Source organism: Fukomys damarensis, unplaced genomic scaffold, assembly GCF_012274545.1.
Source record: "Fukomys damarensis isolate Sample0158 unplaced genomic scaffold, DMR_v1.0_HiC HiC_scaffold_10, whole genome shotgun sequence".
Taxonomy (NCBI): Eukaryota; Metazoa; Chordata; class Mammalia; order Rodentia; family Bathyergidae; genus Fukomys; species Fukomys damarensis.
In genome coordinates, this window is record NW_022900922.1 from 11,970,377 (window position 1) to 11,997,882 (window position 27,506).

At 48.0% G+C, this 27,506-nt stretch overlaps 1 protein-coding gene across 1 annotated transcript in view; it reads left to right on the forward strand.

The window, feature by feature from the left end:
* Nid1 (nidogen 1) overlaps window positions 1-27,506 on the forward strand; it is a 63,912-nt gene that overhangs the window by 23,481 nt on the left and 12,925 nt on the right. Inside the window, exons 10-14 of the mRNA XM_010621981.2 lie at window positions 6,291-6,416; window positions 11,133-11,282; window positions 12,397-12,519; window positions 24,145-24,372; window positions 25,992-26,164. Coding sequence (XP_010620283.1) covers window positions 6,291-6,416; window positions 11,133-11,282; window positions 12,397-12,519; window positions 24,145-24,372; window positions 25,992-26,164 — 800 coding nt within the window. The remainder of the gene's footprint in view (window positions 1-6,290; window positions 6,417-11,132; window positions 11,283-12,396; window positions 12,520-24,144; window positions 24,373-25,991; window positions 26,165-27,506) is intronic.

The following is a 27,506-nucleotide window of genomic DNA, read 5'->3' on the forward strand; positions in this document are numbered from 1 at the left end:
GTTTTTTGAGACAGGGTCTCACTATGTAACTGAGACTGACCTGGAACTCACTGTGTAGCTCAGGCTGGTCTCGAACTCACAGCGATCCTCCTGCCTCAGTCTCCCGAGGGCTGGGATTACAGGCGCTCGCCACCATGCCCGGCCCACCCCATCTTATTTGTTACCGGGGATCGAACTCAGGCCCTTGTGCTTGTGAGGCAGGTGGCGAAACCGCTGAGCTAAATCCCCACCACATCTTATCGATGGACGCCTCTTAGCTCTTACAAACAATGCTGCTATGAATACAGGTGCGCGAATACCCCTTGAAGTCCTGCTTTCAGTTCTTTTGCTTCTGTACCCCAAAGTGAAATTGCTGGATCATATTGTAATTCTGTGTTTAATATTTGGAGGACTCTTCATACCATTTTCTATAGCGGCTGTGTCGTGTTACATTTTCACCTAGAGGGTTCAAGAGTTCCGTTACCTTCGCAACCTTGCCAGAACTTTGTCGTTCTCTGTTTTTGTAGCAACCAGCTGACTCATCTAAGTGAGCCAGTGACAGTATTTGAACTTGAGCCTCTATCTTAAGCATCTGTTTTTCTCTTCTTTCTTTGGCTCATTTTATTATTTATACTTCAACTTTAATGTAGATCACCTGATATTTATATGCCACTGAATTTTAGTGCATCTCCAGGGGCAGTTAATCCATTTACCAAGAGCAGGAATGTCAGACTGCTTACTTAGATCTGCACCAGAGGGCTCGCTAGGGAGGAGGGGGATGCTAAAGGTTAGTTTCCCTGATGGAATGAGGAATATACACAGATATGTTTGGCCAGAAAGATGGGCAGCTGCTACCACTTTCCCTTGACTAGACAATACAGATCCAGAAGCCCAGCAGCCTTGGAATTCGGGAATGATGCCTTAGGTCTGTAATTCTGCTCCACCAACCAGTGGCAGGTTTGGTGTGCTGATGTAACATGAAGGCTGGCAGGTCCTGGTGCAGGGTGTTGTGGGATTTGCCTTGGAGTGATGCTTCTATGCAGGATGCTCATCAGGATGCCTGACATGTTGGAGAGGAGGGTCTTAAGCTCATAGAAGCAGTTGTGTGACTGATTGCTCGGCAGCTTGATGATACTTTTGGACATGTGATAGAATTCAGCCCTAGACTCACCTTCCCGTAACACATCAACCCATAGGGGACATAACACTGCCTCACCTGTAATTTTCCCTCTCATCCCTTAGGGTGTGTGACAGTCTTGAGTGGCTGCTCTGGCTTCAGAAAGTTTCAAGTTCAAAACAGCACAATGGTGTATGTGTGTGTGTGTGTGTGTGTCTTCCAGGCTGTGGCTACAGGAACAGATGCCCTGTAGGTGACACGCATCTTTATCTCGCTGCACCTCCCCAAGTCTATGTAGCTCCACTTCAAACTTGTAAGCCACCTGCATGTTATTGCAGTGTGGAGATAACCCAGCCTGCTGCTGCCGATCTGTGACCTTCCTCCTGATGCCACCTTGGTGCCTGAGCTTGTCACCGAAGGAGCACTTCCTTTCAGAAGTCCTGCCTTATGCAATCTGTCGTGTCCTAAGAAATCCTTGGCTGTCTTTGCCCAGGAAGTCAGGCAGGTGGTCATGTGTGCACTGCTTTTTGTTTGGTGGTCAGTCATCATTCTGGGATATTAGCTCTGCAGAATGTGGGGATATTCCCAGCCAGCTACTTTTTGTTCTAGGTCACTAGCACATGCCTTCCAGCATTAATGCCTCGGGACATGGGCTTTCCACAGGAAATCGCATTAAGCAGATCACTTCTCACATACTTTTTTTTTTTTTTTTTTTTCCTGGTACGGGGGATCAAACTCAAGTCCTTGCACTTGCGAGGCAGGCCACCGAACCGCTGAGCTAAATCCCCGGCCCTCTCACGTACTTTTGACCAGCCAGGACCTTTGAGAAGTGTGAGGGTGAGCTTCCGTGATTCAGTTGTGCATCATTGATAGAATGACTCCTGACATCCACAGCAGGGCTGGTTTGGGCCAGACATCTCAGTGGACCTTCTAGGGAGGCTGGAGATTTCCAGTGGAACTATGGACCTCTGGTCATTGGGTGTGTGGCAGGTTGGTGGCTGTACAGTCCCCATTGTGGAGACCCTAGAGACAGCTCTGGTCAATCACTGAATAGTTTTTGAGTATTTGGAAGGCATTTCACAAATCAACGATGACCCTCTTCAAAGAGCTGGCTTTTATAAAAGGGACAAATTAGAGAAACTGAGTTGTTGAAAATTGTCAAAAGCAGCCCCTCTGAAAAGAGTCAAAAAGGGTAATCCTAGTTGAGCATGGTAGCAAACACCTGTAACCCCAGCACTCAGAAGCTGGGGCAGAAGGATTGCCATGGGTTCAAGGCCACCCTGGGCTACATAGTGAGTTCAAGGCCATCCTGAACTGCATAGTAAGACCCTGTCTCCAAAATATAAAAATAAAATAAAAGAATCCTTACTGTTGAATCCTATTCAAAAGCATTTCCTGTTGGGCTAGAGAAGGATCGTGCAAAGGGAATCTCTTTCCTGAGAAGAGGCTAGACAGATGTTGAAGAATTGGATCTTGATCTTTAAGCAAATACTGAGGAACGCTATGAGACCATTGTCATAGTTTCCAAGTCACTATTTCCACTGAAGAAGGAGTTAAGGTCCTGGCCTCAATTTACAGAAGAGACTTAAATAACACGGCAAGGGGCAATTTTCAAACTCAAGGACCACAAGATGTTAGCAGGGAAATAGAGTCTTTCTAGCAAGACCTGGGTATCACCCGCCTCACCTCATACATGTGTGGCAGTGGGGACCTTGCTGGGGACCATCCCACCATCCTGAGACCCGTCTGTCTAAGGTTCTGGAAGTGGAGAATGGGTAAAAAAGCCTAATGCTTCAGGAGCTTTTTTTTTTTTTTTTTTTCCTCTCTCCCCATAAAACACAGCTTCCATCTGTATAAGTGTCCTGGGGGTGGTGGGGAGCTTGGAAAACTTCCCCGGGTGACTTTGCCCTGTCATCTTGATTACAAACTGCTGCTCTGTTCTTCGGCTGTTGGGTCTGAGCACTGGGCCGTGTGTGAGAGAATCCTCCAAGAGGGACAGGCAGAGGCTGCGGCACAAGACGATGCTGCTTCTTCCGTGTTGCTGGAGCAGCTGCTGGCAGGTGGTGCCGTGAGGTTCACACCCCCAGCTCAGCTCATATTCCAGAACCCTCCGGCTGGGCCTGGCACAGTTTTTGTGTTTGAGATCCATGTCATAAACACATCACACCCACACATGTACACGTATACACATGCTCACATCCATATTATCTTCAAAAGATTGAGTAGTATTTAGTTTGGGTTTTTTCTTGGGCATAGGGCAAACTGTGGGCTGATGTGACCAGAATGCTTGGCTCCTGCAGCGTTGACCAGGAAGCCAGGGAGAACATTGTCTCAGCAGTGAAGGGCCTGCCAGGCTGGCCATCAGAGAGGACCCAGGAGACCGCCTTAGAGTGCTGGGAGGGGACTTAGGAGGGCAGGAGCTGAATGGTTTTAGCTGACGTGACATCTGCACACCTTTTGGGAGGAGCTGTACACGCTGAGAGTGGGAAAGACCTCATGTTCATTGCAGCCCAGCAGTGGACAGGAACCAGGGCAAGGAGAGTTTAGCTCAGTTTCTTAACTATTGGTAGCCACAGACTGGCCCCCAAAGCCTGGTGGTCTGAGGGCTGTATTCCCTGAGTCAACCAAACTCATCCTTATGGCTGAGGTGTTAGGAGGAATGCCTAACAATCACGAGAATATCTACATGTTTTGATGTATGCTAGGCACGCTAGGCCTTCATTTTCTTTCTTTTTGGGGGGCCGGCATTTAGCTCAGTGGTGCCACCACCTGCCTTGCAAGCACAAGGTCCCCAGTTCGATCCCCGGTACTGGAAAAAAAAAAAGATACTGGGGATCGAATTTGGGACCTTGCAATTCTCAGGGGGGCAGTGGCACCACTGAGCTAAATCCCCACCCCTAGTGTCGCGAGCCGGATTGCCTTGGGCAGCTCAGTCTGTGACTACAGGGGCCTGAACTGGCGACGCGTGAGCAAAGAGGCACACACTTGATACACAAGGAGTTTACTTTAGTTCCTCATCTCCGGATCTCTACCCCGCTCTCTCTCTGCGCCTGGAAGGGGTGGCAACATATATACCATAATGCAACCAATCAGCATACAGAGAACAGATTATTGCCTTATAAGGATACATCAAACACCCACGGGAACATATCATGTGATCTACAGGAAAACTAAACCTAATACAAAATGGCTTCATAGGCTATATCATAAAATGGCGGAGGGGCGGATCTATGGTTCTCCACACCTAGGCCTTCATTTTCTGTAATCCTCAGAAGAATGCTCAGGGTGAGTATTACACTTATTTACCAATGAGGAAGCTGAGGCTGAGTAGTTAGGTCACTTGCCCAAGACCACAGAACTATAGGAGGCGGGATTTGAACCTAGCTATGTTCAAATCCAAATCACATGTTTTAAAATCTACATTACACCATACTGTAATCTACATCACATGAAGGAACATCGCTCCTACTTCATGCAACATCTTTTATTTATTTATATTTTTTTTCCTCATTGAGTTTTTTGGTACATTCTAGGTATACAGTACAGTTACGTTCATTATTGGGATCTTGTACCTTTACATGACAGGCCTTGGTTCTCATTTTTTCCCCTTGTCCCTGCCCTCCCTTCACCCCCTCTCAACATCTTTTAAGTTAATGGCTGCTACCGACCGTAGGGGAGCAGAGCCTGGATTTCACGAGGAGAACAGGGATCTTCAGAAAGGTGGGAGCAGGTTCGGCGGCGACAGTCAGAAACCACACAGCACTGAGTGGTGAAGGTAGTAGCTGCTGCAATTTTATTTCTAACTCTAGGTGCATATATACTAGTTTCAAGGGCACACCTCAAGAGTGATTTCAGTCACAGGCAGGCATGAGAAAGATAGACAATAGTACTGTAAAAGCTAAGACCACAAGGTCAAGGTAAGACCACACCTATATACAATCACAAAAGCTAAGATCCCTAAGTCAAGGTAAGACCACACCTATACACAGTCAGAAGGGGAAGTTTGTAAAACAAAGGACTGGCTTCAGCATGTCACCTTCAGGATCACCTTCAGGACTTCGCAGTCCGGGGCTCAGGGTCAGCACGTCCTCTTGTGCCCCAATACCTCCCCATCTCTAGGAACATCTAATTGTTCCTGATCTTTCCTGGGCCCAGAATACAATTCTACAGATAATGAACAAATAGTAATAAAGACAAAAGAGAACAGAATTATAAATGAACCCGATGTCCCCAGACTGCAGGCAGAGAGGCCAGCTATTCTCTTCACGGCTGACTTCGCATGCGGTGTGTGCCAAGGACTTCCAGGAGGCTTAACCCCGTGGGGACGATACCTCGGGTCTGGTTTCTGCCAGGTGGCCTGCATTGTCACGCAGACTCCACTGGAGTGGTCGTGGCAAATGGCTTTTGTTTTTAGTCTATTAAGCTTTAGATAGCATTCAAAAATCCACAGTTAGGCTTTAAATTGCCCAGCTTTTATATGTAATCACAGTTGGTGAATTGTTTTTTGTTTTGTTTTGTTTTTTGGTATTAGGGATTGAACCCAAAGCTTTCATGCTGAGCCTACACCCAGCCCTTTTTAAACATTTTTATTTTGTGACAGGGTGTTGCTAAGTCTCTAAATTGCACTGGCTTATCTTTGTTTGTTTGTTTGTTTGTTTTGTACCGGGGATCAAACTCTGGTTGCTTTCCTGGAAGGCGGAGGAACCACTGAGCTAAATCCCTTGCCCCTTGCACAGGCTTATCGTGAACTTGCTGTCTTCCTGTCCTTACCTCCCAGAGGGCTGGGATCACAAGCCTGTACCAGTACGCCTTGTTGGTACAGTTGCTGGTCATAATTGTGAGCAACAGTGTATTTAAATTTGCTGCCGAGTTTAGGGCCCTCATCCAGAGACCAGACACTTGTCTCTGTGTCCTGCAGACGTGTCTTTGCCCATTCGATGTGAGGGGCTCATTAGGACAATACCAGCCTCAGCAGCTCCGTCCTGGGAGAGATGAGAAAAGTCAGGGCTTCCTTAGGGAAGGGGCCTGGGGAGTTGCTCTCTAAAGTCAGGCACAGGAAAAAAGATCGCACTACTTTAGAGACCTATTTATCTTATCATGGATCCATTCTCAGGGGGAAGTGCCGTCTATTTTGTTACCCTCAGTGATCTTTAAAGAGGTTGAAAACAGTGCATTCTCAAACCATTTCCTGCAGACATCGACGAATGCTCGGAGCAGCCCTCCGTGTGCGGCAGCCACGCGATCTGCAACAACCAGCCAGGCACCTTCCGCTGCGAGTGCTCTGAGGGTTACCGCTTCAACGACGAAGGCAAGTGTGTGGGTAAGTAGTCCTGCACGTGATGCTTCAAAACGTGCGCGTGTCGTGCGCCGGCTCCACGTGGGGTCGTAATCCCGGCCGAAAGGAAGGGGCTGGCTTCTGCCCCTGGGGCTTCTGCCCCTGCTCTCCACCTACCTGCGGCTATGGCTGCAAGGAGTAAACCATGTTCTTGTGTGCACTGGCAACACAACACCATCGCCTCATTTGTTGTGACTTTTGTCTTGTATTTGCTTCTTATAAGTGTGTTGTGTGCGTGTGTGTGACTCGTGGCTGCAGATTGAACCCAAAGGCTCTGTATTGAGCTATATCCCTGCCCATTTAAAAAGTTTTATATTTTAGTACAAGTTATCACTGAGTCTTTAAATTCTCCAATTTGGCTTCAGATTTAGAATCCTGCCTCAGCTTCCCAGAGTGCTGGATATTATAGGCGTGTTCCACCACGTCCAGCACATCTTATAAACTTTTGTTTGTTTGTTTTGAGACAGGGTCTCACTATATAGTTGAGACTGACCTGGAATTCACTATGTAGCCCAGGCTGGTCTCAAACTCACAGCAATCCTCCTGCCTCAGCCTCCTAAGTGCTAGGACTACAGGCGTGCGCCACTACGCCCGGCTCACTTTATAAACTTTAATCATTTTTCAGTATGGCTGTGAAGCTGTGAGAGTTTAGCCCTGAGAAACATTAGGGTTCCCTTCTGGTGACTTTTTGCCATTAGCTGTTTTAGGCTATATTCTACCTAAGTAAGTTACATCTAAAATTCCATCTGGGGGTTGTTCTAAACCACAGCATAATGTTTTAGTCTTCCTAAAGTGAATTAATTAATTAGACTAACACTACTCTTACTTGATGATTTTTTGGTAATGATGATTATGGGCCAACCACAAAGAGCCAGGTTGTTAATATCTTTTCTACTGCTGCACATTGATGCTAGTTCCAAGAATTTTGAGTTCAGAGATTCTTGGAGCCTTCCAGGTCTGGAGAGCAGCCAGCTGAAAGCCATCTGAGCTCAATGTGTCTACCCGGTTTAAGCAGAGTCATCTGTGCTGTTTCAGCCTTCATCCCATTGCCCTTCCTGGCTGTTTGCAGAGCCCTGAATGCTTTCCCTTTGCTCCGTCTCTGAGTTCAGATGAGGAGCCAAAGTCCCAGGGTGAGGTGATGTCCTCAGGGCAGGAAGGAACAGGCAGTTCTCGTGTTTGGACTGTGGCCCAAACATCTGTGAGCTTGGGAGGCCTGTTCCCTCTACAGATTTGAAGTTCCCTCTCACTGTGCTAAAGTTACTTATTTTTCCTCTCAGTAGAGAACATTGGTTTCTGTGCATTTCGCCTCACCTTCTTTGCTGCTTTTGGTGGTGTGGGAGATTCCAAAGTTTGTTTTTAATAGCAGCCCCTTTTCTATCCTGTGTTGGCTCGGGCTTGGGTGGTGGGTTTTGTACCCCTTCGGTGGTGGTATGCAGAGTCACTGAGACCAATCTGAGACGTGCACGTGTGAGGCATGATCTGCGTTTCTGGATCTGATCCTTCCTGATGGCCACAGGCACCGGAGGGGCCGGGCAGAGTACGAGGCTAGTGCTGTGTAAATGTCTGCTCCCAGAGATGTTTGATTCCAAGGAAGATGTTCGAGTGCCCAGACTCCAGTCCCTCATCTGTAAAATGAGGTGATCGTTGGCATCCTGTGTCCCTGGGAGCCATCGAAATGATTTAGAAGCTGTAGAAGCTATGTAGACACAGAGAGGTCATGGGCAGGCTGTTATCCCCTCCTCTGACTGCCAGCCTCCCGTTTTCTATAAATCGGATTTTGAGTAAGATACTTGAATAATGGATTCCATTGTTCAAACCACGAGTGAAGGGCCGGGGATTCAGCTCAGTGGTTCCACTGCCTGCTTCGCAAGCGCAAGGACCTGAGTTCGATCCCTGGTACCTGCCCCCAAAAAGGGTGAAAACCACTGGAGGGGCTACAGGGAGGTGGTCACTGGGTTCTGTCAGATCTGGCCTTATGCAGCCTCCATTTTCCCACTGCCAGTGGCCCCAGGAAGTTCCCACCTGCTCAGATCTCTGCCCCTTTAACCAGCTGCTGAGCCACAGTCGTCTCTCAGAATTCCCTGTCCAAATATTATCTTAGGGTGAAAGCCAAGGTGAACTTGGGTGTCTTTGTATGGTGTATGGCACTACCCCAGCTCTTCTGGCAAAGCAACAGCCTAGCCAGGCTTTGGCAGAAGGCTGCTGAGCACGAAGCCATTCACCCTCCCCGCTTGCCAGTCATATTGTTAGGGATGCAAGATGGAGGATTCAGTGTGATCTTGTTTTTGAATTTACAGTTCCCAGAGGCCTTCTGACTCACTCTCCTGAGGCCTGTGTACCCTGCCTTTTTTTCCTCCTCCAAGTGGCTTCTTTCACTCTATTTGTCCCTCTTCCTCTTGCATCTCCTGTGCCTCATTTCTCAGCCCTAACCTGCCTGTGTGTCTCGCAGGGACCCTGTCACGGTTCCAGGGGCAGGGCACAGCCCTTTGCCTGAGTTTTCTTCAGAAATGAATGCACCGTAAAAGTGGAACCGCGGCTTAACAATCTCTGGATTTCCATTTTGAGCTCAATTTTCTCTTTTCCAAAACTTGCCCCTGCATTCACCCCGGGGTGCCCCGTGTTACTTCAGGGGCAGGGAAGGTGCCGCTCTGCCTGGTGAGGATCCCTGGGGACAGTGGTGTTGTGAGTATCAGTGTCCCCGCCTGCACATCAGCCCACGTTCTGGGCAGCGAGAGCGGCAGCTTCACCTCTGTGGTGTTGGTCACCGACTCTCCCAGGCTCCAGTGGCTCCTCTGTAGCAATAAAGTCAGCAAGGCCATCTGGAGGCTCCATTCCCGTGAGAACTGGAGGAAACTGCTGGGCCTGCGACAGCCCTAGGAAACACTTTCACTCTAGCTGATGTGCAGACAGACAGACATTAGCTTAAAAATGTTTTATTTACTTAAAACTGAGAACCATGCAGTTATACTGTTTAGGGTTGTAAAATTAATTTTGAAAGCTTCAGTAAGAATGAAATCACTGGGCATGAGAAATTGTCTTACATAAAGGAAGACCCGGTTGAAAAAATTACATTATAGGCTGCTCTTTCTTATCAGCAGTTTGAAGATTCTAGAAATGCACGTGTCAAAATGATGACTGGGCAGCAATCGTTAGAGCTGCACACAGGTGTATGGAGGCCCAGGAGCTCCTGATGAGCTGAACAGCAGCACAAATGTTTGGCGGAGGAGAGAGAGGAGAGTAGAGCAGGACTCATTTCCCAGTTGTCGTGGCCACAGTGGGAATCTATTTTCCCTGCCTTCTTTGGGTTTTAATTCTTCAAGTTTCCCCTATGACACTGTGGCACCTGCAGGAGCTGCAAGGGAGGAGGTCCCTGTAGAAGGGAACAGTTGAAGTGATGGGAAGAGGATCCCAAGGCAGCAGGACGTGCTCAGGCTGGTTAGGTAGACTCTGGGTTACTGTTTTCAGGCAGGAGTGTTTTGCACCACTGGCAGCTGTGTAAAATCTGGCCACCTTTGGGTCTATAAGATTGGCTTTGATGGTGCCTCTCCCAGGGAGTTAGTCAGTGGCTTGGGCTTGGGGAATCTAAAGCACTCAGGGCACAGGCCTAGGCTTCCAGCCCAGTCCTTGGCTGCCTTTCACTTAGCACCGTTTACCTGAGAGTGTGCCAGACTCTCTGTTTCCCCTCCTCTTCCCTCCCTCCTTCCTCCTTACTTCTCTTCCTTTCTACTTCAGGCAAGATCAATCAAAATCGGGCACGAGACAGTTCATCGAGGAGAGATGAGTCCCGTCCATAGGCTAATCCAGATCCAAGGACCTCCTGGGGGAGAGAAAAAAGTTGTGTTTTGGCATGGCCAGGGCTGAACTGTCCTGGGTCTTAGTGTTTCCAGAAACCCAAAAGGAAAATGGTGCCATAGGAACCCCAGAGTAACAGAATCAGCCATTGGAAACCACCCCGATCTTGGCCATGACTGGCTGCAGCGCGAGGAGGGCGCCATTGCCAGCCCCTGTGTCCCTTATACTCTTCCTCAGCCTGTTTCCTGAGGCTGTCATCAGGACCATGGTCTCCTTTGCTGGCTTCTCTGTCACCAGAAGTCACCATCCCTGCTACCTGAAGCTCTGAGCGGTAAACAGTGAACCCAAGTCCATATGGGCAGCCCACAGACCGGGAGCAAGCCCAGGGCCACCCACCCACGGGCCCACAGTCTTCTGCCTTACCTGCCTCAGAGCCTTAGAGAAGCCTCTTTTGCCTTGGTGGAAAGTAGGTGACACTGATTCTGGCATTGGCGGTGAAGGTACCCCCTGTCCAGGGTGGTGCTGCAGTCACTCTGTGGTTTCCGATTTTGGGCTCCAAAATCTGCCCGAGCCAAGGTGCTGTGGGAAGTGTGGCCTTTGCAGATGTCCAGCCTCCATCTCCAGATGAGCAGGCTCTTAGGACCTTCACTAGGATCTTGGATGGCAAGAGCCTGAGCCTAGGGGCAACAGAGGGTAAAGCCAGGTTGAAAGACTGACTCATCAAGATCTTAGAGGCCTGATCCGGGGAAGAAGGAAACAAGAGGAAAACCTATCGGGAAGCAGGGGAGCACCCTGGAGGTCCCTCCTCAAGCCCACTGGGTGGAACTGATGGAGTGGAGGGAGCTGGGCCAGGCCCGACCTGCTCGGTGACCTTCCTCCAACAGTGTGCCTTAACCTTTTGTTCTGAAGCTGTTGTGGACCAGCGCCCCATCGACTACTGTGCCACTGGCCTCCATGACTGTGATATACCCCAGCGGGCCACCTGCATCTACACAGGCGGCTCCTCCTACACATGCTCCTGTCTGCCGGGCTTTTTTGGAAACGGCCGAGCCTGCCAAGGTATGTGTGGTCACTCTGAGTTTTCCTTCCATGTCTCTTGGAAAGGCTGCCTCGGCGGTGCTTACTATGTGCTGATTCCTAGCCACCTCTTAGCCCTCTACCCCAAATATAAGAGAGGATAATGGTCCCAGCTCCACTGGGTAAATGAAATGCTTCTTACTTCTCTCGTGGCTGTTACTGTGATTTCTTTTGGGGCTGTTCTTGGTGAGGATCCTTGCCTTCCCCCTGTAGCTTTGTTCTGTGTGACTTGTTTGTTCAGGCAACAGTTAGACACCTGCGCTCTGCTGGGAACTGAGAACATTGTTGGTCTTTCACAAAAAAGCAAATAGTCCCTGCATGTGTGCGGCATAAAGTCCATCCTCTTATTTAATAAGATACACATAATCATTCAGCTGGCTTGCTCTAGCTTCCTCCCCACAAAGCAGAGTCCCTTTATTGAATAAATGGCCACAGAGTCAGAGAATAAATGTTACACAGAATCCTTTCACACTTGGGATCAGCCCACTGGTGGTTGCCAAGTGCTCATAGAGGTAATTTTAGGTAAGAAAATGAACAGAGTACCCGAGTCTCTGTTGCTAGTTTGTATACCCTAGAGTGTTTCTGAAAAGCCCACACTTTCTAAGATGATTCAAGATACTGTCTCTTCATTGCTTATCAGGCGAATTGCCACTGGTCCCTGCCTGGGGCTTTCCTGTCCAGCAGTTAATGATATGACTCTAAACATACAAGCATTTCAGCAGTTCTCCCTTTCGATGGAAGGGATCATCGTCTGATGTAAATGAATCGTTTCTTTGTCCTTCCTGCAAACTTGATTTCTCATGAGGATGTTATTGTCAAAGTGAAACACATTTGCGAATGTCCTAGACCAGTGATGGTGAACTTACTAGAGCTTTCAGGGATACACACAGCCCGCTATGGCACGCGTGCCATAGCTTTACCACCACTGCTCTAGATGGACATCGGGGAGTTAGTGTCTTGATGTTTAGTGAGTATAACATCACTGTTCCAGAAAGCTGGTTCCCATAGATATGAGTAAGAAGTGGCTTAAACTATTGGGCAAACCACAAATTCTGGGAACAGACTCGCTGACCTTGGGCCTGTGGCTGTTTTGCAGATGTGGACGAATGCCAGCCCAGTCGCTGTCACCCTGACGCCTTTTGCTATAACAGTCCAGGCTCCTTCACGTGCCAGTGCAAACCTGGCTACCAAGGGGACGGATTCCGATGCGTGCCTGGAGGTAAGGGGCGACAGTTGAAGAGGGAAATTAGGGGCCCATTGCTGTATTCATGAGGTCTGCGCACATGCTCCTGGGGAGATGAGGCATTAATGGGAGACTCCGTAGGGGCAGAACACCAGCTTCAGTGCAGAGCCTTCAGGGCACACAGTGAACACCTCCAGGGACCATCTACACAGACCACACTGTGCTGGCAGCCTGAAGTCAATTTCCCATGACTTGGCCAGCAGTGCAAGACAGGAACTGGGCTGTGTTTGCCAGGGCTTGCCAGAAAAACAGAACCAGAAGGAGGTTTGTGTGTGTGTGTGTGTGTGTGTGTGTGTGTGTGTGTGTGTGTGTGTGGAGAGAGAGAGAGATTTGCTGTAAGAAATTGACTCATGTATTATGGAGACCAACAAATCCCAAGATCTGCAGTTGGAAAGCAGGATACCCAAGAACACCAATGGCTTAGTTCCAGAGCTAAGGCCAGTACACTCGTGACTCTGGACGAGCTTATGTTTTATTTACCTCTGGAATGCAGGAGGGAAGTGATGTTCTATTCTGGAGACCATCAGCAAGAAGAATTATCTTATCCTGGAAAGGGTCAGTTGTTTTGTTCTGTTCAGACCTTCAGCTGATTGGACAAGGCCTGCCCACCTCAGGAGGGCCAGGGCTGAAGTTTCACGACCTGGGAGAGGATGCAGGTGGGCTGTAGTTGTTAACACTACCTGAATGGTGCAACCTGGAGTTGCTGCTGACCCAAGACTCAAGTTACCCCCCTGGAGCCTGAGATCCTGGCAGTTCCCGCCAGCCCTGGAAGGAGTCTGGCGACTGGGGAGGCCCTCAGAAAATGCTCCTGCATGAGTGAAGATAGTGGGGTGCCTTTGCTGCAGAGCCTGCTACATGCTGGAGCTTGTGTCAGCAGATTTCCATCATGGTAACAAAGTATCTGAGAAAATCACCTCAAAAGGAAGAAAGATTTATTTGACCTTGTTGTTTCAGGGATATCAGCTCGTGGTCACTTGGCTTTGTTGTTTTGGGTCCTGTGAGGCAGAATGTCATGGCCAGGAGTGTGTAGTGGAGCAAACCTGCTCACCTCATGGTGGTCCAGAAGCAAAAAGAGAGAAAGGGCTGTGTCCCCATGAGCCATCCGAGGCCACACCCCCAGTCTCCCACCTTCCTCCCACTAGGCCCTATCTTCCAAAGGTTCTGCCACCTTCCTTCCACTAGCACCCCAGGCTGGGGACCGGGCTTCCAGAGCGGTATTTTGTAGGGTCTGTCTCAGGGCCTGCTCCAGCTCATCTTCATCAGAGCAGTGCCGTGATTATCTCTGTTTACATGGCGGGTGTGACCCCAGACAAGAAAAACACTCTTCCCAGGTTGCCTAGGTAGTGAATGCTAGAGCTGCGTTGTTCTGTCGTTGTGGATTCAGTCCTCCAAACATGTCGTATCCTGACATGAGGCTAAGAATGTACTTGACCCCTCAGGCTGTAGGTAGCCAGCCATGTTATTTGTTTTCGGTTATTGCTTCTCGTGTTGGTCAGATATATTCACAGTGCTTTGGATATTTTCAGTAAGAGATGCGTGAACATGTTTGTCTCTCCACTTCGGCAAGCAGCCAGGAACTGCATGAATGTCCACCTCTTTCACCAGTCTGGGTGCAGTAAGGGCGGGATGCAGATGCACTTTCTACCTCTAGCCAGCCGAGGCCACTCCCACAGCCACCCAGTTTCTCTAGCGCCCAGTGGGGTTTGTGGCCCATGCAGGGTTCATAGCTATTTAGTTGTCAGGAAAACAATGAATGCACCGGCTTCCATATTCCTCACAGCAGTATGTGAAGGTATTGTTGACCCACACTCTCACTAGGACTAGTTTTTAGAATGGTGTTAATCTAAAAGGAGAAAACGTCAAGCAAAATGAAGTTTAAATTTTGGCATCTGTTGCGAGGCTAAATTGTTTTCTTCTGTTTAGAACAGGAATCAGTAAACTATGGCTTACAGGTCCAGTTTGGCCCTCTGTCTGATTTTGTACCTAAAGTTTTATTGGAACATAGCTATGGTCTTTAGCTCCTGTGTGAAGTCTGACTGCTTTCGTGTTAGGAAGTCGGAGCTCAGTACTCGGAACTGAGTCTGTGAGGTCCACAAAGTGGAAAGGGCCTAAATAGTTTACTCTCTTGCCCATGGGAGAAAAAGCTTATTATACTTAGCTTCCATAGATCCTGGCATGGTCAACCTTTTGTTCCTGTGTTTACGGGTAAAAACTGGAGGCCCATGCACAGATTTTGACAGGCACAGTACACAGGGAAGAGTTCTTGGCAGCGGGAGTCTGGGCATCCCTACAGCTATTAAAAATGACTAGTGCCCATTACTGCACAGGCTCACTTCTCATCTTCACTTCAAAGAGAAGCAGATGTTTCTGTTTTTGGCTTTTGTTGTTTTTAGCCTGACTCGCTGCCCTCTCTTTAAGGTTCTGTTTACTAAACAGAAACAAATCCAGACCTGTAGTCTGGGATATGAGGATGAGGCAATGATAATGTTAGTAAGAGCTGTTTACCCGGACTGTTTATGTATTTAACCCTGTTCCCTAAGGACATTCAACATCTAGCTATATACCCAAGAGACGGTGTGCTTCAGAAATACACAAGAAAGCTCACTGCAAATTGTTTGTAATACAACAGTCTCCATGACTGTCAGCAGGAGGAGGGGACAGATGAGTCGTGCTTAATTTCATGTGATGAAATAGCAGGCAGCAATTAAAATGAATGAACTGGAGTTACTGGATAAATCTCCAAGCCGTGGTGTTAGTTAAGCAAAAGAAAACGTAGCGAAAGGATGTGTGCAGTGTGATCCCATGTTCATAAAACAGAGACCTGCCTGAAAATAAACCTATATACATGGGAAAACTGAAATGCGTGTAGGAAATAAGGGGCCCAGCACAAAGATTAGTATGGTGGGAGGAAGGGTTTGGGATGAGGGAGAGGTAATGCTGTCTTGATCGGCTTGGACTTCTGTGACAGAATACCATGGAGTGGGTGGCTTATAAACAACAGAAACTAATTCTCATAGGTCCAAAGTGGGTCCAAGATCAATGTGCCGGAAAACTTAGTTTCTGGGGAGGGCCAGTTTCCTGGTTTGTAGATGGCCAGCTGGCTGCTGCAGTGTCCTTGCGTGATGGAACGAGTGAGGGTCTCTCTGGGGCTGCTTTATAAGACACGGGTGCCCTTTCTGAGGGCTGCACCCTCCTGACCTCATCCCCTCCCTAAGGCCCCCCTCTTCAACCACCAGGCAAGGGGTGGGTTGGGTTTCAACATACAAATATCGGGGGGACACAAATTCCAGTAGTTCAAAGGCCACATTTATATTTCTAACATTCTATTCTTATACTGGAATATACAGATTTTCATCATATTCTAAATTTTGAGTGACTAATATTTTATGAATCATTATGGAGAGAAATGATATGTAATATCATAGGACTCCTGGTAACAAACTTAATGGACAAGGATTTAGCTGTCAGTACTCATTTGGCACCTGTTGTATATGGAGGAGCTGGCTCCAAAAATAAAAGCACCTGGCTTCGAAGGTAAGCCTAGGAAGGTCATGGCTATGTCAGTGTCAAGAGAAAAGACAAACAGAATGATCTGTTCCTGCTCCGTCTTTCTGCATTCTGTGTGGCTGTGAAATCACTTTAGTGGATCACTGTTACTGTCTTTTAGATAGAAAGAATGAAGTAGAAAACAATGTAGAAAATAGAGTATGAGGCCGAGAGTGGTGGTGCATGCCTGTAATCCCAGCACTTGGGAGGCTGAGGTAGGAGGATCGCTGTGAGACCAGCCTGGGGTACGTAGTGAGTTCCAGGTGTCTCAACTACATAGTGAGGCCCTGTCTCAAAACAAAGAAAGAAAAAGGAAAATAGAGTATAGGAAGAGTGTGTGTACAGTAGGAATAAATAGCATTTCAGGAATCAAGACTTGTATGTGAGGTTGTACATGTGTGAGTGTATATTTGTGCACCATATTAGGCATCTATTGTTGTAAACCATCATCCCACCAAGTTACCTGCTTACAACAATAAGCATTGATTGTCTCACAGTTGCTGTGGCTTGAGTCAGGAATTCAGGGACAGCTTCCCCGGGTAGTCCTGGGTTAGGATATGGCATGAGACGGTTGTCAAGATGGCATCAAGAGCTGGGGTCTACTCTGCGGAAGAGAAGGCTCGCGTGGAGGACCCTTCATTCCTCCCCGGGGTACCTTAGCATGTGAGACCTGGCAGCTGGCCTCTTCTGAGGCAAACAGTGGGTGAGGGGGCCACGATAGGAAGCGTCCCACTCTGCCCGCTGTGCTATCTCCTGAGACTGCCTGGCCGGCAGTGGGAAAAGGGGCTTCCTCCTGTGGGAGAGTGGAGTCAGTCACGGGGGCTGCTCTCACGCCACTCCCCTTGCCTGGATAGCGGCTGAGAGAATGTTACTGGGTGGAGTTTTTCAATGCAGGAGAGTCAGGAGAGGGTCAGAAAGGGTGTAAGACATCCTGGGCTCAGGATGTCCACCTGGTCCTTCGGGTATGCGCAGTCTAAACATGGGGATGCTCACACAGAGGTGGGAGTGACTTACGGTACCTGTGGACATGTACAGTTCAAAGTCATACCTAGAGAATTTTTTCTACCCTTACCAAGATTACATCCGCATCCCCCTCATTCCATACTGAGGATCTAAGATCTTAAGGGCACAGTGGATAAGAATTCGAATGTGGGCCTGGGGTTTGGCTCACTGGTTCTGCCACCTGCCTTGTAGGTGCAATGTCCAGAGTTCAATCCCCGGTGCAAAACAAAACAGAAAAAGAATTGGATTGTACCACTGTGACTTGCGATATCCCTCATTACACACACAGGCTCTGCTTAACAGTCCTATCATTGTGTTAGTTACTTTTCCCTCACTGCTGAGACAAACTACCCGACACCCATGTCAGAGCAGAAGGGGTTTATTTGGCTCACAGCTGGTAGAGGTTTCAGTCCATAATCTATTGGCTTCGAGGCTTCTATGGCAAGCAAGCATCACAGAGGAGAAACAACGTGGCTCGCACAAGGTAACCAGCAATAGTTCATGGCGCAGAAGACGGCAAAATGCAACAAGAGAGAGTTAAACAGCATCTTCCTGCCCCTTTTATCTCGCTCAGACTACTGGGACTAGGGCGGTGCCACACTAATTGCTCACGTGTAGTGCTTTAGTAACCACGCGCTTAACCCCAGCATCACACATTCCGGATCAACTACCTCTGAAAGAGAAAGCCCCACCTCAGGAGCAGGAGGCTTTGGGGGTGGGGGACAGCTAAACACAAACCATAGTAATCACCACTGGTACATTTTCTGAGAACGGTCTGCTTACGTGCCATCACTGTCTAGTTACCCTGTTGTTAGAAGCAGGTTTTCCAGTAGCCCTCAGGAAGGGCTTGAGGAAACTGTATTCATTCCTTGCTACATCTTCTTTCCTCCACTCCGTTCCTCTGGTGTGAAGCGTCGCTGTCAGACTTTCGTGATAACCTGACAGTGATACCCATCTTTCACCTGTGTGCCTCACGGCTTTTCTTTTTTTTTTTTTTTTTTTTTTTTGGGGGGTTCTCTACTTGAAGTCCGATAATTTTACTTGAACATGGATTGGTGCTGATTGCTCTAAGTCAGTCTTCTTTGGTATTTACACATGTGCTTTTTTGGTGTGTCCTTCCGAACATTTTTTTTAATTTCAGGAAAGTTATTTTGATTACAGATGTTAGTGTGTGTTTTCTTCCCATGCATTAGTTCATTTCTTCAGGGGCTCTTTTATCTGTTGGATCTTTTTTGTCAGTCTCCAGTAATTGTTCCTTTCTTGATAGTCTGTTTTATCTCATTTCTTTTTTATGTTAAATGTTTTCATTTCAGTTCTGTTTCTAGTAAAGCCCCATCTGTTCTGTTTATTTTACTTTTGTGTTTCTTCTAAGGCAGTCATCATTTATACTTTTATTTCTGTTTCCTTAATTCTGTTGCCCTGTTTTGAAGTTTTCCAAATTATGATTCATTTTGTTCTTTGCTATCTGTGTCATTTCAGTTTTGTCTCTTACTACACTCTGTTCCGTGAGGAGCACGTCTTTCTGCCAAGCTCTTGTTGTCTGTAAGGTTGATGTTCTACTCCTTATCAACCCATTTCTTAGGCTTACTTCCTATGGAATCTGACCTCCATATTCTTCTGTCTCTGTTTTATGTGAATCTAAGTTTCCTTGAACTTTTGGAAGCAAGGGTGGCTTGGATCACAGGGTTTCCTCTTCTGTGAAGTATTTGAAAGTATTTCACATTGCTTTTGAGATTCCCAGCTGTTTCCCCGGCCCATTTCTATCTGGTTCCTTCTCTTTCCTAGACCCTGTTTTGCCCGACTTTGACTCTTTGCCCATAGCTTCTCCCCACTGTGGGACGCTGCCAGCTCCTTAGCTCTGAGGCTTCCAGAAGCTTAGCTCCTGGCTTTGGCTGCTGTATTGCACTTGGCCCGCAGTGCTTTCCTGGTCTGCCCGTTCCCAGACCTCTTGGGTGCTCTGTTGCTTCCATTTGCTTTGCCTCAGAGAACACCATACCAGGGGGCCTTGGTGGTGTGGCCTCATCTGCTTGTTTCAGTGTCACCTTTTTTTTCTTTCTTTTTGTGTGTGTGTGTGTGTGTGTGTGTGTGTGTGTGTGTGTGTTACGTGGGCATGAACCCAGAGCCGTTTGCACTGTGCTGTGCCCCTAGTTGTTTTTTGGTTTGGTTTGGTTTGGTTTGGTTTTTTCATGAAGTTTGTTGGTACATTTTAGGTTTACAATATAGTGATGTTCATCACTGAAAATTTGTACCTTTACATAGTCTCTATTGGTTCTTATTTTTTCCGCATTCCCCTGCCCGCCCTTCAACCCCTCCACCCTCCCTCTTTACAAAGACTTTGTTTGCACTTTTTTCATTTTCTCATATTAATTCCATTCCCTTCTTTCTTTTCCCTACTCCCTCCCACTTCCCCTTCCCCTTTGGACCTTTTCTTCCTATTTCACATTATCTATTATACATTTTGATCCTATTTACACTTTTAGTTTTTCACACCAGAAAACTCTTTGGTATTTACATGTGTGGCCTGTTTATTTCACTTAAGAGTAGGGCCTCAAGGTGCATCCATTTAGCTATAAATGTCTCTAGTTTTTAGTTCTTTATGGCTGAGTAGTACTCCATTTTATTACACACACACACACACAAACGCACACACATACACACACAGATCTTCTTTATCCAGTCTTCAGTTGGCCCCTTTGAATGGGTGGATGAGGGGGTTCAGAGGGACTAGCTAAATTGTCCAGGGTACTCAGCTAACTAGTTGCTTGGCGAAGTACTTCTTAAGCATCCCCTCTGTGCCTGCCACTGTGTTCTGCACGCAGACCTCAAGCCCTGCTCTGGAGGAGCCTGCACTGTTATTCTCAGGGAGTGGTGAATCTGTGTGATGCCCAGGGGCTTGGGGCAGAGACCCAAGGGGACCAGCAGGGAAAGTGTGAGCACCAGGAGGCTCTGCACCTGACCTTCGAGGACAGGTGGGATTGGCTAGGAGATGGGGAAGGACAGCAAGGAGCAGGTGGTGAGATCAGGCTGTGAGAGACCCCAGCCAGACCCACAAGTTCGACAACATCCTAAGCTTGATGCCTGTGGCCCTCGGACCATCACCTCTGCCCCTGAGCTGTCCAGTGGTCTTGTTTCTAAGTCAGTGTGGCATCACTGAGCCTCCAGCCTCCTCCTTTTTTCCCTTCCAGTCCCCTCTAACCTGCTCTGCAGAGCAGTACGTCAGCCAGGTCCAATACCCAGCATCTCTGGGCCTCCTGTTCTCTTTGGCCTTCCATCAGGCAGCTGCTGTACCCGGGCAGACACTGCAGCAGTGTCACCTCAGTGCCGCCCAAGACCCTGATAAGTGGCTTTTCTTCCTCACTTGCTAACCCTGTCCTCCATGGGCTCCCGGCCGGGGTCCTCCCCCCAGCCTCACGTCTCTCTCTGCTTCATTTTCCTCTTGCTCATTTTGTTCGCTCCTTGAGAAGTCACTGACTTCCTGCCCTTCCTCTGATGAGTATCAGCCTGAGAGCTTCCTCCTGGAGCCTCTCAGTCTGGGTGGACAAGAAGTAGCCAGCCTCGGTCAGCACTTTCCCAACCAGACACAAGCCCAGGAAATGTGTCTCCGTAACCCCACTGTCCACCCATCCAACGGGCCCTTGCTGGACAATCCCTGGGGCCCAGAGACCTCAGCAGGGGCCATCCACTGTCTGCTGGCTGGGCTCAGCAACATACTAGGAGCCCCACTGAGGTCACAGTTTCTGTAAACACTTAAAATTCAGTTTCCTGAATCAGAATTGAGGTTTTGCTTCCTTTTCTTAAACTCAAGATGCAGCACTTAAAATTTACACTATTGATTCCAGTTCACTGAGAGTTTTTTGTTTTGTTTTTATGGAAATTGGGTTTGAACCCCAGGGCCTTTGCACTGAGCTACATCCCCACAGTTTTAAAATTCTTTTATTTTTGAAAAAGTGTCTCATTAAGTCACTCAGTTGCCAAAAATGAATTCAAACTTGGTGGTCCTCCTGCCTCAGCTTCTCAAGAGTGCTGGGAATATAGGTGTGCCGCATCTGGGCCACAGAGGTTTTTATAAGCGAAATATCACATTAACACAAAACTCTTGTCAGCTACATAAAATAAAGTAATATGAGCTCTCTTAAATTTTGGCTGGACTGACTGCACACGGCACATCAGTCATACTTTGTAGCTGGGAAAGCAGCTCTGTGTAGAGATGTGGCTAAGAGGAAACTGCCCAGGTTCTCAGGTACTTTGTGTTAAATGTGTACACTGTAGTTGACATAATATCTTCAGTGTATGTAAGAGTCCTCGGCCCTGGACCAGGAATCCAGAGATCCAGATTCTAGTCCAAGCTGACCCAGTTACCCTGTTGTGGCCCTGGGGAGTTTCCTTCACGGAAGTGAGCTTCTGTTTTCTTGTTTGATATAAAAACCAGGTGCCCGTCACCCAAGATTACAAGGGAAATTAAATAAGAAATATAAGTGACTATGGAAACTGAGACCCAGCACTAATGAAAAGATTTGAGGAAGTAGACAGATTTTAGATCCAGCAATGTACAAAAACCAACATTTTTCTTCTGGTCAGATGGCTTCTTATTTTTGTTTGGCTCTCCCTATATCACATGTTTGTTGTTCAAATTAGCCCTGGGTCAGAAGAAAAATATATACAGTTTTTTCTTGCCAGTGCAAGAAACAAGTTTTCTGGTACAGTAACCTCCCCTCATGAAGGGAGCGGTCCTGTTAGGCCGGTACACAAAAGGTGTTTTACACCTGCACTGGCAGCACACTCACTGAATGTCACAGAATCTGCCTTCCGCAGGTACAGGCACACATTTGGGTGCAGAGCTTAACATTCCATCTGTGTGCTGTCTCAGTCCACTTTCTGCTGCTGTAGCAGAATATCACACTCTTGATAATTTGTAAGAAACATATTTATTTTGCCCGTGGTTCTGGAGGCTGGGAAATCTAAGACGGAACTCTTGAGGGCTGCATCACAACCTGGCAAAAGGCATCATCTGGGCAAGAGATGGGGAACCCAGTCCCACAAAAACACCGTAGCGCATCCCTCTGGGCAGAGCCCTGGTGACCTCACCACCCCTTACAGGTCTCACCTCTCAACACAATTGCACTGGGGATTGGGTCCCCAACAGGTGAGCACTGGGGAAACCCTAGCTCTTGTCACATGCCCCTGACTCCTCAGGGTAATCTGGGGGCGGGCATTGCTACTGTCAGCTGTTCTAGAGCTGGGGAGGGCTGGGCAGCATTGTGGACACGCCCATGGTACCGCCGGAAGTCCTGCCACGGGGAACCAAACCCTTCACGCAGGAAGGTCCGCAGCTGTGCAGTCTATCAGCTTTTTACAGTGTGTTTTACTAATACATAGTAATACACACACATTTTGCCTCCTTATGTAATGAGTAATGCCCTAGAGTAGGAATTGGCAGCTACAGTATCAGTCAGCCAAATCTAGCTGGGGTAGAACCAAGGCCTTTGCACTGATGTACTTTCCCCGTTCTTTTTAATTTTTTATTTTGAGACATGTTCTTGCTAAATCACTAAGTTTTCCAGGTTGGGTCAAACTTGGATCTTCCTTACTCAGTCTCCCAGAGTGCTGGGATTACAGGCATGTGCTATCACACACAGTTTTTCTTTTCATTAAATAAAATTTCCATGGGATACAACCATTTCATATATGTTTTTGTGCATTTTCTATTTTCATTTAGTTTATTATTACATGTGTGTAGTACATAATGTTTATCTTTCTGGGAGTTGGCATATGTATATAACACATCTTAATTCCTTTCTTCTTTCCCTTCCCTCTCCCATCCCTTGGTCCCCCCCCCCTTTTTTTGTACAAGTTTTCAGTACATAATGTTTTCTTCCTTGTGTGGAGTTGGTACATTTGTATATTAAGCATGGTTGCAGCCAGGAGTGGTGGCACAGACATGTAATTCAAGCAACTCAAGAGGCTGAGGCAGGGGTATTGCAAGTTTGAGCCTGGTCTGGGCAATTTAGCAGGACTCTGTCTCAAAGTGAATAAAAAGGGCTGGGTACACTGCACAGTGGTAGAGTGCCCTGGATTTAGTCCCCAGAGCCAGGGGTGGGAGGAGCCACATGATTCCTTTCACATCAAAACCATAGTGTTGGGTAGTTGTGAGAGTGTCAAAGTTGGCTGAGCCCTGCCCTACAGCTCCTAACCACTGCAGAGTTGACCACTGAGGCCTGGGCCTAGTGGTGCCTGAGCTCTAGTGAGTGTGGGGCCAGCTGCAAATCTGGGTGTTCAGGGGTCATTTATTCTAGGCCGTGGCTTCTCAAGCTGGAGTACTTACAATATTTGCTTTGGGGCTAGGGTTACATGGCTTAGACACCCATTTTCATTTCAGATAATTAAAGGAAAACACAAGAGCACTCTGATCTTTCATCTGCAGACTCTGGCCTTGACTCAGTGTCAGTCAGCAAGGAGTGTGAGAGTGAAAAAGGCACATTTAAGGAAAATTTTAAAGTCCTTATAAGCCAGTTGTTCTATGCATACCTTTAATCCTGACTTTCTGAGAGGCTGAGGCAGGAGGGATTATACATTAGAGCATGGTCAACTTAACAACTTAGTGAGACTCTATTCCAAAAAGGGAAGAAAGGGCTGTGGCTATACCTCAGTGCAATGGCCCTGGGTTCACTTGCAAGTACTGCATCAAAAAATAAAACCCCAAACACTGGGAGCAATTGCTTCCTGGTTTCCTTTTGGAGTCATGGAAATGTTTCAGAACTGATGGTACAGCACTGTGAATGTACCATGCTATTGAATTTTTCACTTCGAAATGGTTCCTTTTATGTTATGTTTTGCCTCGATTTTTAAAAATTGTGAAAAACTTTAAGAGAGTAAAGATAATGTAATCGTGACAGTTAAATCCATTGCATCATGCTGGCGTTTTAAATTTCTTTAAGTTAGTGACGCCAAATCCAGTGACAGACAGGCACCCTTGTGATCTGGTGTCGTGTGGGAAGCTCAGCATACACAGGACATCTAACCGAGCTGACTGCTTCCTTCTTTGTTTCTTGACAGAGGTGGAAAAGACCCGGTGCCAACAGGAGCGAGAACACATCCTTGGCGCAGTGGGGGCGGCAGACACACAGCGGTCCAGGCCACCGGGGCTCTTTGTCCCTGAGTGTGATGAACACGGGCATTATGCGCCCACCCAGTGCCACGACAGCACGGGCTACTGCTGGTGTGTGGACCGGGATGGCCGGGAGCTGGAGGGTACCAGGACCAGGGCCGGGCTGCAGCCCCCGTGTAAGTGGACAGCACGCGCGAGAGCTGGAGGCCCCCGCTCACGCCCTGTCCTTCCCCACCCCGTTCTGTCTGTACCTCTCTTCCTTCTGCACACGCAGGTTCTGTGCAGATGCCCAGTGGGGCCTGTGGTACTGATGTGAGATGGGCAGAGGGGATGTTTGTTTGGTGACAGGGCAAGAATTGGGGACCTGTCGGAGCCGTGCTTATTTAGGTATCTGTTTACATCTTTCAGCTCCTGCCTCTTTCACACCTGTGCCCTGGGACTTTAGGTGCCAGAAGTTGTGACCTCAAGGAGCAAACGGCCCCAGGGTTTTCCGTAGCCAGTTCAAGGCTGCCCAGCAAGGCCGTGGGACTCCATGAAGATTCCATTCCCTGCCTCAGTTTCCTTTGCCTCCATGGGAGATATGAGCAGAATAATCCTGAGGGTGTTGCCCCGTTCTAAAAATTCCGCTTCTGACAAAAACGTAGAAATGAGTCATTGTCACAGACTAACTCCTTACAACTAAGTTTTGAATCTCCCTTCTCAGATCAGCCAATACCCATAGATAGAGAGCTTCTCCCAGACACTTCCCCAACGCTGCTAAGGAGCAGCACAGATGATTGCCGAGCAGCACTAAGTCACCTGGCCAACATTTGCTGTGGGTCCTGGGGACACAGAAGAATGTCATGGATCTGGGCCCTCAGCAACCCTGAGAAGATGGGAACAGTCAGAAAAAGTGTAGGGAAAGGAGCTCTACGGGACAGGGCGGTGAGCAGGAAGCCACAGAAGAAACAGCTTGCGGGGGTTTTGGGAGACAAGGGGGCCTTTGGAAAACACTGTAAGAACCTTGAGGTTGTGCAGGGCCCAGGAGGGAAGTAGGCACTGACTGAAAGGAAGGAAAGGGAAGAAGAAGCTTCAGGGGTTCACCGTCAGTGAGGGACAAGAGGGTACCAGGTGCCAGGCTGAGCGGGGTGGGTGCTGGTTAGGGGGCATCAAGAAGCACTGGAGCCCCAGAAGAAGGCGCCAGTGTGAAGCCGGTTTCAGGTTTAGAAGCACCCGACCGCTCAGTGGAAGCTGCAGTGGGTCCAAGAGCGTAAGCTTGGCCAGGCAAGAAGGGCAGGGGAGTCATGATTCTGGTCTGGGTTTGAGGCTGCCCCACCCCACGGCCCTGACGGTGTGTGCAGGATGCCCTGGTGTGACGGGCTCCCCCAGCATTGACAAGCTCAGTGGAACCACTAGAACAAGTTCCCCTTGGGCAAGGACTGCAGGGCTGCCATTGAGCGAGCGTGCACAGCAGTCTGCCCTGAGAGATGGAGCTAAGCCATGCCTTTCACTGGACCTTTTACTGCTAGACTCACGCCCTACCTCACCTTCTTCACAAATGCCCTTTGACTGTGGGCTTTCTGCTTTTGGGGTTTTCAGGTAGAAAATGTGCAATTTTTCGGTTTGTGGTACCATTAAAGTGACATGACCCAAAATGTGGGTGCATACGTACATTAGCCCATGTGTTTTCGTACGTATGCACACATATGTTTTTGTGTGCATGCGTTTGAGTGTGTGCATCTGTGGTACCATGAGTGTGTGTGTGTCTGTTTCTGGTGTGCACAGCCCTTGATCGCTGGCCTGTCCTGTCCCCTAGGTCTGAGTACAGTGGCCCCCGTGGTTCACCAGCGACCTGCATTGCCTACCTCTGTGATCCCCCTACCTCCTGGGACACACTTACTCTTTGCCCAGGCTGGGAAGATCGAGCGCCTTCCCCTGGAGGGAAATACCATGAAGAAGGCAGAAGCCAAGGCATTTCTTCATGTCCCAGTAAGTGTTGGCTGCTGGCCCTGGTGACAGCTCCTGCTCCTGTGACCCGGAGAGTGAGAGCACACCACAACCTTGGACTGACCCCTGGAAAAAAGGCACTCTTTCCATGTGGCTCCGAGAGTCTCCCCCTCAACTGGATCACCCTGTTCCCAACCCACCAGTGAGCCTCACTTGGAGTTGGAAGGCTCAGAAAACTGTTTGCTGAACAAATGTATGGGCCATTATTTTGTACTCCATCGCCCCACTGAAAACATAAATTCCTCAAGGATCACTGCTGGTCTCCTTTGTATCCTCCAGAACACATGCTCTACACTGTAGTGGCTTGTTTTTTTTTGTTTTTGTTTTTGTTTTTTGTACCCGGGGATCGAACTCAGGACCTTGTGTTTGCCAGGCAAGCACAGAGCCACTGAGCTAAATCCCCAGCCCTACACTGTAGTGGCTTTTTAACAGAAATTGCAGTAAATGAATCAATTTAGGTTTAGGACATCTAGAAAGCCATGAAAAGACATTCATGAAAGAGGACTTCCAGGACTTCTTCAGAAAGTAATAAGAACAATGGGATACATGTATCTGAAGTAAGGGGAAGTATTCTGAGGGGATTCATGGCAATATGTCTTTCACTGTAATACTTTTTTTGTTGCGGGGGGGGGAACCAGGGTTCAAACTCTGGACCTTGAGCTTGCAAAGCAGGCAGTGGAACCACTGAGCTAAATCCCTGGCCCTGTAATACATTTTTATTTAAACAGTCATCATGTATTTTTATCACACCTCAGACAAAAGTGTGTTAAAAACAAATTTTTAGAGAATTATTTTGTTAAAGCATAGTAAAAACAACTTTGTTCAGGACCATCTTGATAGATACAGGGATCACAGCAGTCAGGTCTTGCAGTGAAGAAGAGAGATTGGATTTAACCCTGAATGTGCATAGGCAATTAGGGATTGATAGCCAGAGAACAGATGGGGTTCGTGTGTGGAAAGGGACTAAGGAAACATCGGTACTAGGGTATTCTGGCTATAGGGATTCTGGCTAAAGCAAAAACAAGAATGTGGTGGGCAGGTTGGGGTTATCAGCCATCATTTCGGGATGAGGAGCTGGTCAGATCTTGAGGGTGCCAGTTTCTTGCTCAACTTACTGATTAGAAGAGTTCATTGCTGAAACTGGATGTTACCAGGAAGTATGCAGAAGGACCTGAAGGAAGATTCAGTGCTTCACTGGACTTTGGGCCAACCAAAGAATCTTTGGCAAAGGCACCAGTAAATACTTGTTAAATGAATTAATGGCAAAGAATTAGGTCCCCTGTTCTGAGGAGAAGTCGGCTTACTCCGGGGATCTTAACCCTCG